At 53.9% G+C, this 18,744-nt stretch overlaps 2 protein-coding genes across 2 annotated transcripts; both read left to right on the forward strand.

Moving 5' to 3' along the window:
• Nucleotides 1-5,928: 5,928 nt before the first annotated feature.
• On the forward strand, nt 5,929-13,217 carry NCLIV_063950 (putative RNA methyltransferase, TrmA family; the record flags this gene model as incomplete). Its single annotated transcript, XM_003885946.1, has 12 exons — nt 5,929-6,007; nt 6,305-6,500; nt 7,142-7,260; nt 7,932-8,057; nt 8,673-8,820; nt 9,558-9,655; nt 10,210-10,361; nt 10,844-10,950; nt 11,448-11,520; nt 11,803-11,977; nt 12,415-12,608; nt 13,110-13,217. The coding sequence occupies 12 exons, from the start codon at nt 5,929-5,931 to the stop codon at nt 13,215-13,217; spliced, it is 1,575 nt and encodes a 524-aa protein (XP_003885995.1).
• Nucleotides 13,218-15,615: 2,398 nt separating this feature from the next.
• NCLIV_063960 (conserved hypothetical protein) lies at nt 15,616-18,272 on the forward strand (the record flags this gene model as incomplete). Its single annotated transcript, XM_003885947.1, has 6 exons — nt 15,616-16,068; nt 16,451-16,592; nt 16,751-16,827; nt 17,078-17,152; nt 17,200-17,258; nt 18,176-18,272. The coding sequence occupies 6 exons, from the start codon at nt 15,616-15,618 to the stop codon at nt 18,270-18,272; spliced, it is 903 nt and encodes a 300-aa protein (XP_003885996.1).
• Between the last annotated feature and the right edge of the window lie 472 nt (nt 18,273-18,744).

Raw genomic sequence — 18,744 nt, forward strand, 5'->3', positions numbered from 1 at the left:
CCTTCCGACCACGAAATCCCGCCCGACGAACAGGACTACAGGGAGGCGCGGAATTTGAAACCACCAAAGCATAGTGAAGCAACCTAGGGAGGCAAGAAAGTGACGAAACCGGCGAAGTTCTCTAGTGCCAGGCGCAGTGCCAAAGCGCGAGTGCAGTCTAGGCGCTGTATTCAGAGAATCTCTGTAATTGGATGAGTCTGAGTTGGTCTGTTTTGCTAGACAACCCTCAGGCAACCAGGAGGACACCAAAGAAAAAGATTTGTGCGGCCAGTTTTTTCGGCTTTCTCGATCTGTTTTGAAAGGCCCTCGTCTTCTAACAGGTTAGCAGCGGATCCCGACAAATCAGTGGGGTCACCAAATCAAACACAGTTCTGCACAGAGCCTTACTCATCCCCCAGCACCCCTTATCCACAATTCAAAACACCGTCAACATTTGCCCGGCCACTGGGTCTTGTAACAGGGGAAATGCTCGCACACTCAGGAAGCCGTATGAAAAGCAAGGAGCTTCAAATCATGCGTTTTCAACGCATATTCTTGCCTTTAAGAGACCCCGGCCTTTACTGGCAGCATCATTTAAACCCACATTTTCGGGATCCAAAACCATATCGGTGGAAGAGGTGAGCTCTGCATGATCAAGCGCTTAGCAACGGGACTGGGTCTGTCAACGAGGCATTGTGCAACTTTTTTCCCACGTTCATTCAGCTTGAAACTTTTGGTTTGTCTTCTCCATACGAAGGAGGCCAGGCAGCTCTTGAGCGTTCAGCCTCATTAGGAATCTATTGCAGTGCAAGGAGGTATCGAAGATGCATCGTCTTGTATCCGATCTAGCATTATGCGCTGAGGCAGGCAGTAGTACACCAATTCGATTGCAGAGATGGCTAGGATCTCTCTGGATACAAATTTCTAGATGGTACGAAATTCTAAGTTGCACGCCAGGAACATGGTTGTGCGTTATCATTCCACAGCCAGCACAAGCTGGGGTGCGGCACGCTTCGATGTAAAGGGATCGACTTCAACGATACTACGATAACTGGGAGTCCACGCTAGTAATGGGACGGAGGGGGTTTCTGCATCGTTAGCTACCAACGTGGCGACCACTGGTTCGTGTTTTAACTGTGGAAACCTGTTGGAACGCGCGTTGCCGTGGTTGGCCGAACCTCTCGGATTGCGTCTGCGTCGTGGACACGACGATGCTACCGTGACCCCACTTTTAACGGAAATCGAGTCGCATTTTATTCGGCGCCAGCAACAGGACAAGAACACACTGTATCATGTGCCTCTGGGTCATGCCTTGGGGAAAGTTACGTTGGAATCCTCTTGCTGCAATGGTAGCGAAGACGCCACCTCGCTACTGGTACGAATAAGAAGCCACCGACTTTGTCCCTAACCCCGAGAAGCGTTTTAGGACACGTTTCACTGAGTGTTACACTTTTTCTACGCCCATACAGATCATGTGTCCCACGTTGCTAAAGGGGTTTTTCCGCTTGATATGAGAGTTGCCCACCTGGGGCAGTGGGCTGCCTCTGTGGACGCACCGTGACGGCACAAGCTATAACTCCGCAGGTCGGCAGCCGTACACCCTTCTTGCGAAGGTCTCGTAGCTTCCCCCACTCTCATTGCACTGCGAAACTGAACCTTATTGTTGACGTTGGCCTGATCTCCGGGGAGAATGTTCATCATCCCTTTTGTGTGTCTGCGACTGCCGCGAAAAAATCACAACACCAGGCAGCGTTCAAACTTTTAGTAGAGGTCAGTAGCAAGTGGTAAACGCGGGTCATAGGAGGTACACTGGCCTCAAAAACGTATTAAGGAACCCCCTCATAGAAACGATTCCCCTGAAAAAACCGGCCACAGGAACACCGGGTGTCCCTACAGACAAAAAACAATACCAGGTTGTCCGCGTCAGCAACTCAAACCGTCAACTCGTCTCCCAGTCACTGCCCCGGCGAGCTCCCGCAGTCGCCCTCGGCATTTAGGATGCGCGGCGTTTCTGGAAGCGGGCAGTGAGAATGACCAGGACTATCGGTGAGGGTACACTCCACCTGGACGCGAAGTTACACAGTAGTGTGTTTCACGTATCGGCTTTCTCGGTTCCTGCCAGAGCATCGTGAGGCCACGTGAAAAAGCACCTCCCGGAATACATGCGAGAACAACAAGTAAGCGCTCATAAGTAGGCCGCTGCTGCCAGTCGCGTGTGGTGTCAACCGAGTCTCATACGTGAGAAGTGTTCCGCTCTTAACCATCACCTCCCAAAAGGCGCCGCCACTCAGCATGCATATATTCTTTTCCGCTTCGGAAACGCCGAGTGTGGTAGCGGATTTTCGCGTGCAGCCTGCACAATCGTCTATCAAACAAAGATGGCTCTGTTCCTGCTCCGGGAAGGTTCCTCAGGGGCCCCGGCGGCGCTACGTACAACAGGGTAGCGATTAGACAGCGGTTGGGTCAACGTAGATGCAAATGTAAGTTATTTGCAATGGTTTGACGTTGTCGCCGTCGCTTTGAGTGCCCTCCCCCTCTTCTGAAAACTGCCTAGTGAACGTTCCACCGATGTCTTTATGGTCGACCGCGAAAACACAGCTATTCTTGGGAACGGATCCTCGCGCAGTCCTCGCGTCGAGAAAGATCGTCGGTTTGCGAGTCTACAACGTAAACTGCGAGGCAATTTGAAGAGACGGGCTTCAACACAGCTTCAGCTAATTCCGTGCATATCGCCTGACACTGCCCCTGCCGGAACGCGACAGCAGCTCTTTTGAGGGACCCAGAGGGGGAGAACGGGGAACCGGCAGCTAGGGTACCGTGGAAGTGTGCGCGCCCAAAGGACGTTGATGCATGACACTTCAGTAGCAAACGGGAAGTTGCTTAGACCCCCTTCATTCCCGCAGTTTCGCCACCCCTTCGACAGGTCTGAAGGGAAGAACTTTCCGGTAAATGGGAACGCGGCATTTGCTGCCTGCGGACTACAGAAAGGTAAGATCCGCCAGAACAGCGCCTCTCTGCACCGGATCAATATGCGGCCGATCTCAGGAAGTCAGATGACCATCTGAATGCAGAGTTTCCGCTGTTTTCGCTGCCAGTGTTTTCTTGTGTTGGTGGTTGGATCCTTCAGTTTCAGTGGCTAGGTTTCGAGATTGATACAATACGTCTCCGTCCCCGCGCCCTCCCATCGTGTCTCGGGGCTGTCGCGGAAGTGTCTCCGGCCTAAAACCGAGGGAGACGCGTCACCTCGTAAGCTGGGCCAGTCTCTATAAGCGCATGTCTGTGGAATTCATGTTGAAAATGGGAAACGCAGCGCAGCAGTTCAAAATGTGTCATGGATTTCCAAGAGAGGCCTCTCCCTTGGCCGTTGATCTGCTTCCACTTCTCTCAAACAGGCGCTGGTGACTCAATCTCGAAATGTCGCGGGTCGGGGCCCGCGACTGTGTGCCGCCTTCCGTGCGGCTCTCTGCCCGATTTCTGGGAACAACCGATGCAGTGTTTCTGCTGAAAACATTCGTGCGGATAGAGTCATGAGATTACTTTTTGCACAGCAGTTAACACAGGTTTCGCGCGATACTGGCACGTCTTGGAGGCCCGTTCCGTCCAGAAGCTCTCCAGGTTTTCCGCGCATGCATTTGAGTGGCCCACTGATTCAAGATCGATGTCGGCGGCGAAGGATCTCAAGCCCCATCAGAGATAGGTCGCGCCTCGGGTTCTTTTCTTCGACTACAGAACCAAAGTACTTTCAGTTTCCCCCCCTTTCTAGATGTAGATTTATGCTCGATCTTTCAACTTTGATGAACGCGGCTGCATTGACGCCGACATTAGAGTCACTTTGCGGTGCCGCCACTCCGTGGCCCGGCTGTCTCCCTACCTGTCCCGTTGTCTTGTTCGTGTCGGGGTCTTCTGTGAAACAGCCGGAGGGCAATTCAGCATTTTGAATTGCCCGATCCCCGTCCTTTGTTTTTTCTATCTACACGGCGGCGCCTGACCGACGCTGCGTGGACCAGGGGACGGAAGAAAACGGCGCTGCGCTGCCGCATCCCCTTCTGTGACCCCAGGGAGTCATTGTCTTCATTTCGGTGTGGATTCAAGACTGGGCCACTCCCCATAAGCACTCTGGGCTGTACGCGCTTCACACGATCGTAGCTTGATTGCCATGACCTCGTCTGTCGTGTGTTTGTTGTCGACGTTCTGCGATCTGCGGCCAAGGACCAGGAACGGCGCGCTGGAGGCCCGCCCGTTACTCGGGTCCACCAACACCGAATCAGTTCAACAGTCGACACCCTTCTTTCTAGAGAAAAGGGGGAGGTGACAACTTGCATGAGAAGAAGCAGGCATGTCTTCCTGTCTTTGGTAAAAATGCGAGACACTCAGTTGGCCCGCACACTCCGGCGGATGCAGGCCACCCTACGGCGCAAGGGCACCAGCACGTGCTCCACATGTTTCCGGCGTTCTCTCCGGAATCCCTCGATTTTGTATTTGTCAAGCAGGCATGAGAAATCCCTCTTTTTCAAGGTGGATTCTTGCAAGGCCCCTGCGTCTGCAAAGGACGGCGTTTCGACCGGCAACAACACCGCCTCTACGGCTTCCGAACTGGTCTGTATGTACACCTCAGTGTGCGCTCCACGCTCCCCTCGTTTAAGGTCTCTATTTTCCTGGTGCAGCGAAACCTCGTCGTGGTGTTCTTTGTCTAGGCTCGGGTCACTTTCTTGCTCCCGAATAAAGGGCGAGTTCGAGCCCTGTCTCTCGGGTCAGCAGTTGGCCCTGGCGTCTTCCGCTGGTTCCTCTTCGCCACACCGTCGTCACTCGCGGTCTCTGTCTCGTTCGTCATCACACCCCTTGTCCTCTGCTCGGCCCCTGTGCTCGCCCGGTATTTTCTCTTCTCTGCCATCTCATCGCGACGCATTTGCAGCGTCGGCGTCCCGTCCTGAATCTCCGAACGCGTGTGTCCGCCTCCTTCACTTCTGCACTCCATCTTTATTTCCTTCTGCTTCTTCCGCACCTGCTCACGTCTCCGAACTCACCTGTACGGCAAGTCAGGATGTCTCTCTTTCTCCCTCTGGAGCGTCACCTCCGGGCCATCGGGTCTCTCCGCTCTCGCAACTGGTTCCGTGCCCGTTCCTCAGTCACGATGTCTCTCTCGGCTCTCCCCTCGGCTCGTCTATCAGACTTTGTTCATCCTCGCTTCGTCCCCGCTCGTGCCTCCCAGTCGGCTGCTATGAAAAAGAACGCCCTGAAGAACAACTGGCTTCCGAGACGCCGCGTCGAACGGAACAGTGTGCACCGGAGGACGACGCCCCTCCTGTGTCTAGACAGCGCAGCAGTGGCTGCGATGAAACGAGTGAAGAGACGGAGCGTTCGAGAGCAGATGGCCTGGCCACCGAGTGTGACGAGCGCCCGGGTCCCACCCGTCGTCGTTTATTGAATGTGGTCAATAGAGTTCAAACCAACGACATTTTGAATGGACTGAAGGTAAGGAGGAAAGAGTTCCCCTGGTTGCTGGACCGCTTTCCGTTCAGGCTCCTCGTCCTCTTCGGTTTCTGGTGGAGACCGAATATCTCTTCTCAGTGAACACACCCAAGCCGACTCCCTTTCGTAGCTTGTGACGGCGCAAGCGATAGTCTGCCTGTGGCCTTTTTTTCGTTTCGTTTTCAATGGCTTCTCATTTGACTGTCGTCGCCCCCTTCACTGGGGCTTGGTGCCTCGGCCGGTTCCCGTGTGCGTCTCTCTTGGTGTCTCTCAAGAACCGATCCCGTGCTTCTTCCCCTTCGCGCTGACAAAGCAAATCGCTACGCGCACTTGGTTGCCTTTTACCTGTCATGCGCCTTTCCGGGTCTCACACAGGTCACTAGTCTCGACTGGGAAGGCCGCGGAGTCGTGCGGCTCCTCGTACGTGCTTGGCGCCAAACCTTCTCCTTTGCTTTCTTCCGCGCGCTCCCGGGAGAGCACATGACACTACGCGTTGATCGGACCAAGTCTCGCGAGGGCCGGAAACTCGCCGTTTCGCCTCTCGGGACCGGCAAGCCTTGTAAGAGACTCCGCCTCTTTTCTGGCAACGCATCGGTGCAAATGCCTGCTCATTTTTCAGGAGCATCATGGTGCATATAAAAGGGGGCGTGCGTGAAACTGCATGCGCGCGTGCGTATCGGTGTGTCGAGACAGCCGGAGCTAAGCCAAGATGAGCAAGCGGAAATTGGCTGTACACGGGGTTTCTCTTTTCTTCGGAGTCCCTTTATACCAAGCTGTGAATGTGGACAGGCGCTGTGGCCACACCGTGCGAGCGTTTTCTCTCTGTGCGTCCCTGTGAACTCCTGCCTCCTTGCAGCTGCCGATGAACGGCTTCCTCCTTGTCGACACTTCGACCGTCACTGCGGCGGCTGCAGTTTCCTCCACCTCAGCTACGAGGCCCAGCTGCGCGAAAAACGGGCTCTCTTGGTGTCGAGTGCCTCGAGGGAAACGTTTTTCGGTTCGGAGCAGCAAGACGTTTTGCGCCCTGTCGTGCCGTCGCCAAGTGACCTGATGTAGGTGACGCCGGTTGAGCGGAGCCGGGGTCGGTGGAGAGAGAGGAAGAAACAGAAAAAGAGCGGAGGGGACGATCAACGCAAAACGACACCGATGAGGAGAAGTCGGACGGAAGGGGACGAGGTGTCAACGGAGAACGGAACGTGATGAAGAGTGGGATGCCGAAAACCAGAGAGAACCACAGAGCGAACACGGCCCCGAGAGGCAGACGTTTTTTCGGAGCGAGGCAAAGCCTCGCGAGTCCCTGTGCCTTTTTTCGGGTTTCCGTTTCGTTCCATTTGGACGACAAGACTCCGTGTTGATTCGTGGACACGAGCGCAACCTACCAACGGACTGTGTGCCTGCTGCAGAAAATCCCTAATGTTCGAAGGACGACACTCTCTCTGTTGCTGCCGACTCGAAACGAAAGTGCGTGCTGCCAATGTCATCGAACCTGCGACCGTCTCCTACGTCCCTCTCTCTCTAATCGTTTCTATATTCGTTTCGTGAACTTCGTTCCGCGTCCCCTTCTTACCCCGGCGCTTCGTCGCCGTGAGGACCCCATGTGAGTGTGCCTCAAGAACGGATCTGACGCACTGTCGTTGTCAGTACGTTTGCGACGGCTTGCGTGTTCTCTCTTGTCCGCGCTTGTTTCATCCAGGTACAGAAACCGGTCCGACTTCATCTTCCTCTTGAAGAACGGCCCTCAGCTTGGCCACTTTCATTTTGATTCGCCGCAAGTCGTTGACATTCCGCAGTGTCCGAAACTCATGCCAGCGGGTAAGACCAGTGCAGCAGCGCTTTGACCGCCGAGTGTTCTCCCGGATCTCCGGTGCGGATCATCTTCACTGTTCCACGGGTTCTTCCTTTGCGTGCCATGTATATTGCTTCGAGCCCTAGGCTCGCCGCCGAAGCTCTCTGCAAACAAAAGGCTCTTTCTTGTCTCTGTGTTCCAGTTCTAGCTGGCTGTATCTCTCGGCTCCAGTTCCCTTGCTGTGGTGCCATCACCTTGCGAGTCCGTCATGTGATCCCATAGACGAGGCTGCAGAGCAGTTTTTGTCTCAACTGAAGAACATACACTTTCAGACAGCATACCGCTCACAGTTGAAATGCCGCGTATACAAAAAACGGGCACTCCTAGGGACAAATACTTGTGACGCGTTTTCGGGGAGTGTGCTGGCGTGTGCCTGTCTGTGGCCTTGTATCTGGGAGCGGCGAGATCTGGACGCGCGCAGGTACAGTTGCAGAAAGGCTTAGAACGGCATTTATAAGAAACAACGCCGTACACGCATACATGCACTTGTGCGTATATATGCATGCGCAGTGGCGTAGTCCACGATCGGGTGTTGGCCCTTCCCACGCACCGCTCGTGAAACGTTAGCGAGTAGTCCAGCTCGTAGTACAGACTCCGCAGAAAAAGCACGGACACTGTTTTGCTCGTTTTTCCGTAGGTCGTCGCGTCTATAAGGCAGTCCGAGAGCGCCTGCTTCCTATCCTCAAAGCGAACCGGGAACTCACCATTTTCAACCGCCTTTCAGGCACCGGCCTTCTCAAGGGACTTACGATTCGGTCGGCTGGTAGGCGCCGATGGCATTCTTGGTGCGCCGTGGTGGTGGCTACCTCGATCGAAACTCACTTTCATGTTGGCGTCCGCGCGCAAGAGAAAGTAGATATCTCGTGGTGCACACTTTCCGTTTTCCGCTGTACACATTGACGCCTCTCTGCGCATACATCGCCTCTATCCGCAGGACACCTTTCATCGATTTCGTATGATTCGTACTCGTCGTTGCACACAGAAGACGTGGAGTGTGGTAGCGGGATGTACGATGCAGCCTGCGCATTTACCTGCCTGTACAGTACATGCGTTTTTCGTCAAACGATCGGTCAAACGAAACGGATTCTCTACAGTAAGCTACTAGAACTGCAGGCCTTGTCTTTCTTTGTTAAGTTTCTCCACAACGTCAGGACTCCCGTGGTGGATCTTGATTGCATTCGCCTGCCTTCTTGGAAACGGCGTGCGGTGGGCACTCCCCGCCGTCACCGCATCGACTCGCTCGTACGCGCCCACGTTGATGCGGTGGTTTCGTGGTTTCCTCTTTCGGGCTGCAAGATGGACGGACTCCCTGGAGGCCCCCGCGGGTCTCCCGGGTTATACTTTCGCGTTTCTCTGCGCTTTTCATGTCTCCCTGCAGTTGATCGTGACGGCGTCGAGCGCGTCCTCTTGGGCTTTGTATGCTCACAGACCGTCTGCAACCTCGATGCACTCTCACACCTCTCGCAGGCTCTCCTGGAGGATTGCGGTCCTGCTCTGGCAGGCGTCGTAGCCGTCCCGATGGCCAGGTAAACGTTAGGAGTCTTTTTTGGCCAAGGGAGGAAGCATGCGTTTTTACACAGGTGACGAAACGGCGGAGCGCGTGGGGAAGCAGAGTTGGGCCACAGCGCGAGGCCAGTTCGCCAATCCTTGGGCTTCCATGTCTCAGGTGTGGGGTGTTTAGCGGCCTGGTTGAACACACAGGGTCGTGCAAATCTGCCAATCAGCCAAAGTTTTCCCCGCTGCTCTTTCAGCAGCAAACGGTAGGATGCGCGCGTCTGCAGAGGAACTGTCGTTGATGACGGGGTGCGCGTCCAGCTGCACCATTCGTGTCTCTTATGAATCACCGGGGGAGGACACAGGAAACCAAGTGGAGGCGAAGTGCGTGCTCGGACTGCTGCCGAAGGACCAACCTACGGTGTGAAGAACGTGACGTGGCCGCCTTGGCTGCGTCGCAGGCTGTCCTCCGTGATGCCAAGTGCCCAGCTTCTCTGCAAGCGGACCCGTTGCTCGTTCCCTGTGCTTGTGTCATGCGAAGTGGATTTCTCGCCTAGTCAGTGTAGCCCATGGCCTCTACCTGCACACGGGGCGGTTATTCTCGCCACGCTTACTGGCACGCGTGGGTCGATACGTTTGCCTGCTTCCTTCGATCCGAACTGCTCCCGGCAGGTTGACCAGACGCTGTGGCCGTGTGCATTGGATCACAACACGCGAGGAGCTCGGTGTAGTGTACTGCCCTCTGCGGTGTGCGTTCTCTGCCTCGCAGTCCGGGGCGCGAGCCTTCGGAGGCAGAGGAGGTGGTGCTGGCAGGCGCCGGCCACGTCGTTCAGAGCCTGGGCTCTTTCGGAGACCTTCAGATTTCAAGTAGGACACGGACACACACGTTTCCTCACTCTTGTTTGTCTCTCCACGGCAGGCGCGAGTTAAAATGCCCCGGAATCTTTGCCGTGTGGGGCCTCCGCGATGCCGTCTGAAGTCTGGAAGTCGCCGAGGCGATGGGCCCATCCGGGTTTTTCTTGCCGGGGTCTCCCCCTGTCTGTTTCAGAGATCAGCCGCGTTCGAGCACGTTTCGACTCCCCAGTCGTTTTCCTTGGCGCTGGCTTTATTCTCAGTGCTACCAAATGGAGCGCGAGAACTGGTGCATCTCTGGGGTCAATCGGGTCACACTCTACATGCTCGCGGTATTCATATCTCTGCGCTGTCCGCGCGTCGCCGAGCGTTCTATTCTGGTGCACGCCCTGCGCTCGCTTCGTCTCCACGTCCCAACTGTATCCACTGTGATAGGGCTCCAAGGTCATACTACTTCTTTTTGGCGGCTTTCGCGTGCAGTGCGCTCGCCCCTTTCCAGGCTCGACCTCATTTTCATCAAGCGTTTGCCTCGGGTTGTGGACTTTGTGTCTGTGTTTCCCTTTCTGCAGTCAGGACCTCGTTTCCAACGAACGCGCTTCTTCTCGCTAGTTTTTGCAATACAGTTGTGGAGGCGGCGGCTCTTCAGCCTCACCACGTTGTCTGGGATATTTTCTCTGGATCAGGGCTTTTTTCTCTGCTCATGGGGAGGCAGTGCAGAAAGGTAAGGGACGGCAATGCGGCCTCAAAGAACTGAATCAAAAATGCTTGGCGTTTTCAGAGGGGTGTAGCGACGGTCGGTGAAAGATAAGTGAACTACACACCACGGAAGCTTTACGCTTCGAGTCTTCTACGGTGTCGTAACGAAACGAGACTGCGGCGCTTGCTGCAGCGTCAGCTGTATATCCTTATGCGGGCGAAGCGTTACCGGGACCGTAAGGCACACAGGCCGTGCGAAGGCGGAAACCCCATGTAGTTGTAACGCGTCGGCGGGTACTCGACAGCAGACAAAGTTCCTTTAGCTCTGCTGTGCCGATCGTTGGTCGTGGCCAACAACGGTGAAGAGACAATTTCAGTTGCTTGTACCCGAGAGAACCGGAAATCAGAGACGGCCACCAAACATCAGGATGAAGTGCTGAAGAGTCGACGGCCTGGTGCCAATGCGTGACAAGACGTTGTGCGTGTCTCGCACTTTGCTTCTTCCAGGTGTTTGCGTTCGACAGCCGACCGGAGAACTTCGCCGAGATGGAGAAGAATTTGTCCTTCAACGGGGTCGAGAATGTCACTGGCTACGTAGCCGACCTCTCGTCTCGGTACAGATGCCGCCATTGCGTTTCCCTCGTCGTTCGCTAACTTTACGCCTCCGTTTTGAGTCATCAGTTTCCCTTTCTGTTGCTCGTGTGAAGAACGCGGCAGGCTCACTAGCCCGTCATGCACAGCCATGCGCTGCGTGTCCAGAATCGCACTTTTAGGCACTCATATGGCGCTGCTCATCCTATGCTTTGTGTTCTCCGCAGAACTCATGTGTAGAGCAACTTTCCTACATCTGTGTATGTGCACGCGTGTGCGAATGTGTGCATGCAAGCTCGCAAGTGACAGGAACGGCAACATTTGCGCTGTCTCCGCTCTTCTTGTTTCAAGGTGCTTCAGAAGGACCCGGGCCGGTGTGGTAGTTGTTCACTTGGAGTCGACTACACGCTCAGTGGCCAGCCCAACGAAAACATGGACTATCAAGCGCCATTCTTATCGTTTCTGTCTAGCTGCCCCAGGTGTCCTGCGTTTTCTTTCATGCCTTCAGGTTTACTTTCAGAGCCCTTTCCAAGCACGTCCCGTCCCACTCTGATGGGAACGAGTGCCGCGAAGATGGAGAGCTGTCGGATGAAGTAAGTGTCCTTTCTGTCTCGTTCATCGTTGATACCTGGCTGTTCATTCATCCCCTGGCATTTGGAGTTTATTCTCGGCAGAGACGCGTGCTCGCGAGGGGCGATCAATCGACGCTCTGCGGTGTGCGTTGCTGCGCCCCCCGAAATGCATGTCTTGGCCTATCACGGCAAATTTTCGCCGGGACATACATGTGCAAAATACATTTCTGATGGTCAATGCCTACACATCTAGTGGTATCATGTTGGGAGGGTGCGTGCTGGCTGTCTTCACTTCTTCGCCAGGAGGCCTCGGAGACCAGCCCGCGGGTGGAGCCGCTGACATATCCACAGCGTATCCCCGGTCTGTATGATGAGAAGGAGGAGACTCGAAGGCGCCAGCAGCACCTCAACCGCGTCGCCCGCGAAGCGCTGAAACTTCTCGAGCGTGAAGGCCTACAATCCCCAGTTGCAGGAGCGGGTAAGCATTCGATGAATCTGGCATTTTCGCTAAGGGATGCTGGTTGGCAGTGAGACCAGGTGCACGCGGGCTCGCAGGATAACGACGACGCCGGACATATCTATTGATTAAAATGAGCGTTATGCGTGACGCCGTAGCACAGATTCAACCACAAGTGTTTTTTCACGCCTGTGTCAGCGGGCTCCGCCGTACACTGGGACGCGCGTTGTGCATCCCTTTTACCTGCTTGCCGTCTTTTGTGCGGGCGGCCGTTTTGGTCCGCGCAAATATCGGTTCCAGCGTATGGAAGGGGGTCGCACCGATGCTATGGCAAACGCGTATATACGGAGACGCCTGGGAAGAACCGCAGAAGACACACAGTTCTGAGAAGACGAAGAGTTCGCGCATGAAGTTTTTAACAGCTCTGTTTACCTCCATGGTGCCTACCGCACACTCAGGACACGAGACGGGTGAAGCTTTCGTTCGGCATCCCGAGAGGAAAGCTGTGCGCGAAAATAGGTCCAACCAAGAGGAAGGACAGGAAGTGGAACAAAGTGACGACAGCGAGCAGGACAACGATGCAATTGAGTTCGAGGGCTTGGAGCCGCCAGATGTTGTGATTCTGCAGCCACCTCGGCTTGGATGCGATAAGGTAGGGAACGCCCGTAGGAGGCCGACAGTCACGGAACTTTTACGGTCCGTTTGCTGTGTTACCCGGAACTGCAAACTGCCTCGTGTGCCCTTCCGTTTCGAAAGTAGTCGTTGGCGCGTGAGCGCATACATTTTCAAAGTTTGAGGCAACCGAACACTCAGTGCTGCATTGTGTTTGTGTTCGGAGCCTAGTGTTTCCTGCAAACAGTGTCAGTCCGAACGAAAACGCAGCGTTTCGCCTTGGAGCCAACTTAACTGGATTTGCAGCGTGTGCCGGGAGTGAGGAAGGACCGGATGGTTCTGCGTGCACGCCGAGCGCACCATTATCCCATCCAGTATGACGCGTAGCTCAGAACACTGCTGAAACTCGGATCTATCAGTTGAAAGCCACTGGCCAAAAGGCATCCGACACGGAATTTTCGTGTTTTATGAAGCATGGGAGAAAGATTTTTCCTCAGCCAGTGTAACTGCATGTGTCCACTCGCGTTCGGTGTCCTATCAGGCCTTGAGAAGGTGGTTACGTCGAGCCGCGATCCCGCGAATTGTATACATATCACGCCATCCGCCCCGCATGTTCCGAGACATTGGAGCTTTAACCTATCTGGGGTAAGGCAATCAAGTATACAGGACACGGGAGAGTGCCTGTTTGACCACCGTTTGCTGAACCTCCAGGTCACGTTTCCTTTCTGCTGTCTCGCTAGATCGCCCCTTGTGTCATGTGATCTATCTTGACCGGTGAAAGACTTCGATCGCGAAGGAGCAAGAAGATCGTATGTCTCGGAATGACGTGCTTCCATCTAAATCCCTCGCGTTCCAGACTACTCTTACACACATGCGGAATTCTTGCTTGACAATGGGAACATCAGTAACCGCAAATGTTTGCCCGCTCTAGTACAGATCGGCATATTCTCGCTACCCTCTCACGAATCGTGGGTATTTGTTTTTGTCCGCATAGATGCTACTTTCAAGAGAGTGCAAGGGTGCAAGAAATGCGCTTTGGTAGAGGAAAGCTACACAGGGCGCTGAAGTCCAAGTTCCGCTTTTCTTGTCGGGATGTGCGAATGGTGCAGGTACAGGCTCGAATCGATCCAACCCATCGACATGTTCCCGCATTCAGCACTTGTCATATGCGTCGCTTCTCTGAAGTTCGTGGGCCGAGCGGGAAAGTTGTTTCCAGGTCTAGGGGACTCCTCAACCCGGTGCCATATCTCGTAGTTCTTTCAGGTGCGCGGTGCCCAACACCGCGCATGTCGGTAGCAACACTACGCAGACAGACGAAGCAGTTGATTGCGAGAGATACGCATGGCGGCGTCTTGAAATTTAAATCCAGCAAGAACTCGAGCCCCAGCCGAGCAAAGAAATGGGGTGTGAGTCAATACTCAGCTCGCACCGGGAAGATTCACCCGTCGCATAGCTTTCAGATTTGTGCGGACAATCTGTCGCGCATGTTCGCGATATGTAGAACAGATGGAATCGATGTCCGTGTCGATCTATGCGCGAAAGCAATGGTGTTACTGAGGCGACGGCCACAGCACTGTCAAAATGTGTGTGCTGCGTCTCAAAAAGTGTAGTTTTCGTATTAGCTTGCCACCTGCACAACAATTGGAGAACAACTCGGAAAGCGACGGTAGCTTGTCCCTATCGTGAAACTCACAGAAGCCTGTTAGAATTGTGGCCTGTTGAAGGTAATGACCTTATGGTTGCTGCTGCACAAAACAACGCGCAGGAATAAGTGGGATTTGAGATAGGTAGACCAGCATATGCGGCAAGGCTTAGTCAGGATGGCGTGCATGTGCAATCCAGATGATTCACAAAACGCTGTGCAGATGTGTGCTATATAAATAGCAAGGAGGAATATAGCTTGTTAGCAGATATCGGGCATGAAAGGTAGCGCGCATCAGTTTACAACGGCCCCAGTGGTGCAGGCCGCAAGCCTTGAAAAACCTCCATTGGTTAATTGAAATAGTGGAGCGTCCATCGAAGAGACTCTAATGTGACATAGGGTAAAGATGTTTGGACAAGCGTCACGATTCGTGCGAATGGAGGGGGGGCTACTGACTGTTTGAGTGTTTCTTGGGTCCTTCAACATGCGCGGAGGTATTTCGTCATCATCGCCGTTCAGGACTTCGGAGGTCCGTCTCGTGTGGGTGGGTGTGTGCCGTAAAAACAGCTGATGGTAGCCTTATGAAGAACTCGTCGACTGCGAGTCCCGTGATGTTCAAGCGTGTCTATTGCGATTGGTGTAGATGATTCGTCCTAAAAGACCCAAGCAGACGTCGCCGCCGCGAAACCCCTTGTTTAAAAAGCTGTACCTTCTAGAAACTCACGGTGGGCATGTCGAGGAGACGTTCAACTCTGGTGTCCCAGCTATTTTGAACTGGAAAATTTCTCGCGCAACGTCGTGCTGCAGGTACTACAAGAAACCACCCTACTCGGTATTCGTGACAGGAAGCCCCATTACATGTAAAAACGAAAACGAGTTGCAAACCGGCTGTCCCCATCACAGAATCAACAATTTTCCCCTACAGTTACTGAGTTGTTTAGGAATTTGTTTTTTGTTGGGGAGTCCAGAAGGGGCTGCGGATGCAGAAGCGGCAGTGGGCTTTACTCCACTTGGGGCTTGCACACACATGCCAGCGAAAAAGTCGCCATTTGGGACGAAATATGGAGTTTTAAGGAAATAGGAGTTTTAAGTGGTCACTGTCTCCTAGCGAATAATTGGCTGCTTTGCTAAACTGGCGCTGGGACATCTGTCTGTCGTAGGTGTGAGATCGACTCCGTTCAACGCCGGTCCTACCGTAACAACTGACCAAGAACGGGGCGACTTCTCTATGAACGGACTAACCACTTAGATTCTAGAGCGTCGCATGTCCGTGAACTCTCCGCTTGGCTGAAAACTTGCCAAGATCGGAGTAGAAACGAGATGTCATGGACAGTGCTGTTGCCGAAAAGCCGTTATCCGTTTACCCGAGATCCAGAACCGCCGGAGTCATTATGTGCGACGCGCGATGGCGGGCGTAGAAACCGCCGTGGATTTAGGGAGAATGGGGATGATCCATTCGCCCAGAAAGGATAAAGAGCACCAGGTGATACCAATACCTGCAAAATCAGAAAGCCCGCGAAGCAATGGTGAGTCCGATTCAGAAAATGAGTCCCCGAAACGACCAGACAAGCAGGCAAAGGATTGCCAAGAAGCCGATCCTCTCCTCCTGGCGGCAGCTTTGCTAGGCGACAAGGGAGCAGTAGCTAAAGCCGAGACATACATAGAAGCCATCAGGACATGGAGGGCGTCAGAGGAGAAGAACCTCCGGCAGCAGCTCGAAGACATTGACAAAGCAGCAGTTCACACTGACGACGGGACGGATCTTATGACGGCAGAGCTCGAGGATCTCTTGTCTCGTGGCAGTGATATCGTTGCGAGGATCAAAACAGCGCGCACAGGGTTGGAGAAGGAGATTCATGTGAGCTAGAAACATAACTTGCCAGCAGCATAAGGGTGAACAAAGTTATCAGTCGAGAGCGACCGATCTTTGCAATTCGTTTTTGTTCCGTGGCAGCGAAATCTACACCGGCCATCGCCTGCAGCATCCTGTGAATGCCATTTAAGGCCTTTGCAGGAGCATACAGCGTGGTTCCTCTCGAATAGCTCGATTTGGCCACGCCCGTACAGTTGTTGACCACGCATACAAGCAGCGCAGATGGGAGTTGCCCTGCCGAAGACGCTTATTGTGCTGCGCCGAAGTGCCTTGCGGCAGCACTAAAGAAAAAACGCTATCCAGGCTGAGGTGTCATGGACGCCAACGAGCGTGTGTGTGGGGTACCTCTGATCGACTGGAAGTGCAGGCTATCACTCTTGCTGCAAACTCTGAAGACATCAAGGTCGGGGATTTCCAGACGCAACTGGAAGCCGCTCCGGCGGTGCCATCCTTAGCAGACCAGACTGATGAGGTTATCAGATTGGAGCTCCGCTTCACCGAACTGGCACGTAAGACTCCAAGCTTTTTCGTTGTCGAAGCGACGAAGACCCGTTTGAGAAACCAGGCGTCGACAGTTTGGTAGGCATCTTCATCGGGCGCAATACGAGAGTTCGCGACCGCGACCAAGCGATAACGGGCGAAGGCGCAATCACTGATGTGCGTACAGGTATGCAGTCGAACTCGGAGTGCGAACAGAAGAATGACGAAGCAGAGCTCGAGAAGCTGGAATCTGATATTGGTCAGGTGAGCTCGATATTCCAGATAAAAACAGGTTGTCGTTGACGATTCCGTCACATGTGTCCTTTACATCGGATTTTATGATGGGCTGTACGCTGGAACGCTACAGATAAGATCCAAGGTGACGACGACTCGAAGTCAAAGGCTGAGCCGATCGGCAGACTTCAAACGACGAGCGCCAGGCGCTGGCATGGGACAAGGCTTTTTTCAGCGTTGTACCCATATTGGCCTAGTCGCCTGTGCATTGTGTTCACAGTACTGCTGCGATATTGCGGAGGCGCTGGAAGAAGTGACGAAGACAGAAAGGCGACCTGCACTTTCTCGACACCAGGTGAGAGACGGGTTGGAAGGTTGGTTCCATTTTCTTTTCTTTTTCAGCTGAATCTGCTCGTTGCTCCTGTGTACGGTCCAGCAGATCACGTGCGCTTGACAACAAGGTGATCCACGGAAGGGCCTTGGAGAAAAGAGAAAGCGCTGTTTCTTCCATTTCCACACTGATTGAATCTTGAGAGAGAAACAGATACTTTCCAACCGACAGTGCATTTCCACTCTGGATTTCGATGGCCAGCACGACGCCATGCATTTGTTGCTCGTTGGTAATCGAACCCCCGACGTCGAGTGATACGGCTCGCTGCGCCAGAAGAAATTCTCTCTTCGCATATTCGCGTCTTGTCTCTCATCTGTGTCACTCGTCTTCACTTCCTTTCATTTCCTACGCATGTCTGAACTTGCTAACTGGAGCGCAAATACAGAAGCAAAAGGCATATGGCGCCATTGATTCCGGTGAAGGTTCAAGGTCTTCCACTCCCACTGTGAGGGGAGCCTTCGCCAACGCAAAAGCATCTCAGCCAGATCACATCGATGCTGTATCGACAGAAACGAAACGGTTTCTCGACTCCGTCCTCATGCAATGTGCCGAAGTAAGTGCCTGAGTCGGATTTGTGTTGCGGTTCTCAAGCCGGCGGTATCAGACTGCCAAACTCGCACCTGCCGAGTTGACAGACTGATGTACCGCAGAGACGTTGACACTGAACAGAAGAGAACACCATGCGGCAGCTTCGCGGCACATCGTTTGACAGGTCTACTTTGAATCTAAGGACGGACAGTGCACCACGATGATTACGCCGGCATGCACCAGATTCCGCGGAACGGCCTCTAGTCGGCGGCACAGTGCCAACGTACTGTCCCGGCATCTACCTCCGGAGACGTCGGAGGAGTTGCTTGCAAAGACGAGTTAGTGGCGACGCTTAGCCAGGTCACCAACCTAGAAGTCTTTTTGAAGTGTTGCAGAACCGTCCGTTCAACAGCAAGGACTCCCGACGCTTACGCATGCAGTGTGTGTTGCCTGCCTCAGGCTGATCGACTGCTTGACTCAGTCCTTCAACCCCTTGATCACGAAATCCATGAAGACAGCCTTGAATACAATAACTGATAGTAACGTTGTAGCCTGATGGACTCTTGCAAACGAAGATGGATAACGCAAAGGCGAAGATCGCACACTAGGATCGACAGGGGGAACCCCTGAGCTGTTGAAGATCCACGTGTCACAGAATCACGAACAGGGCGCTCTCTGAGTGTGAGAGGCAACACACCAACATCAGCGGTTTTCCGCAAGTCAGCTAGGACGTGATATTACGTACCGCTGCCGCTGCGAAGTGTGGATAGTAAGCGGTCTGACAGCTTTCAGAGAATCTGCCGCTATCTGTGCTATGCGGAACTACTAAACGACACCCTTCGCAAATTGGTTCACGTGAAGGGGACGAGAGTGGGCTGACGAGATTCTGCATGCACTCGATGCTTCAGAGAGCCCGGTACCGTGCTGACAATCTCATCCCCGAAAAGGTTGCTGTGCCTCAGGCAACTAGCAACAGAACGTCCCAACACGTTGGCGGCGCGCCGGCGCTGCAATCGAAAGTTCCTTGA

This window comes from Neospora caninum, chromosome XII, assembly GCF_000208865.1.
Source record: "Neospora caninum Liverpool complete genome, chromosome XII".
In the NCBI taxonomy this organism is placed as follows: Eukaryota; Apicomplexa; class Conoidasida; order Eucoccidiorida; family Sarcocystidae; genus Neospora; species Neospora caninum.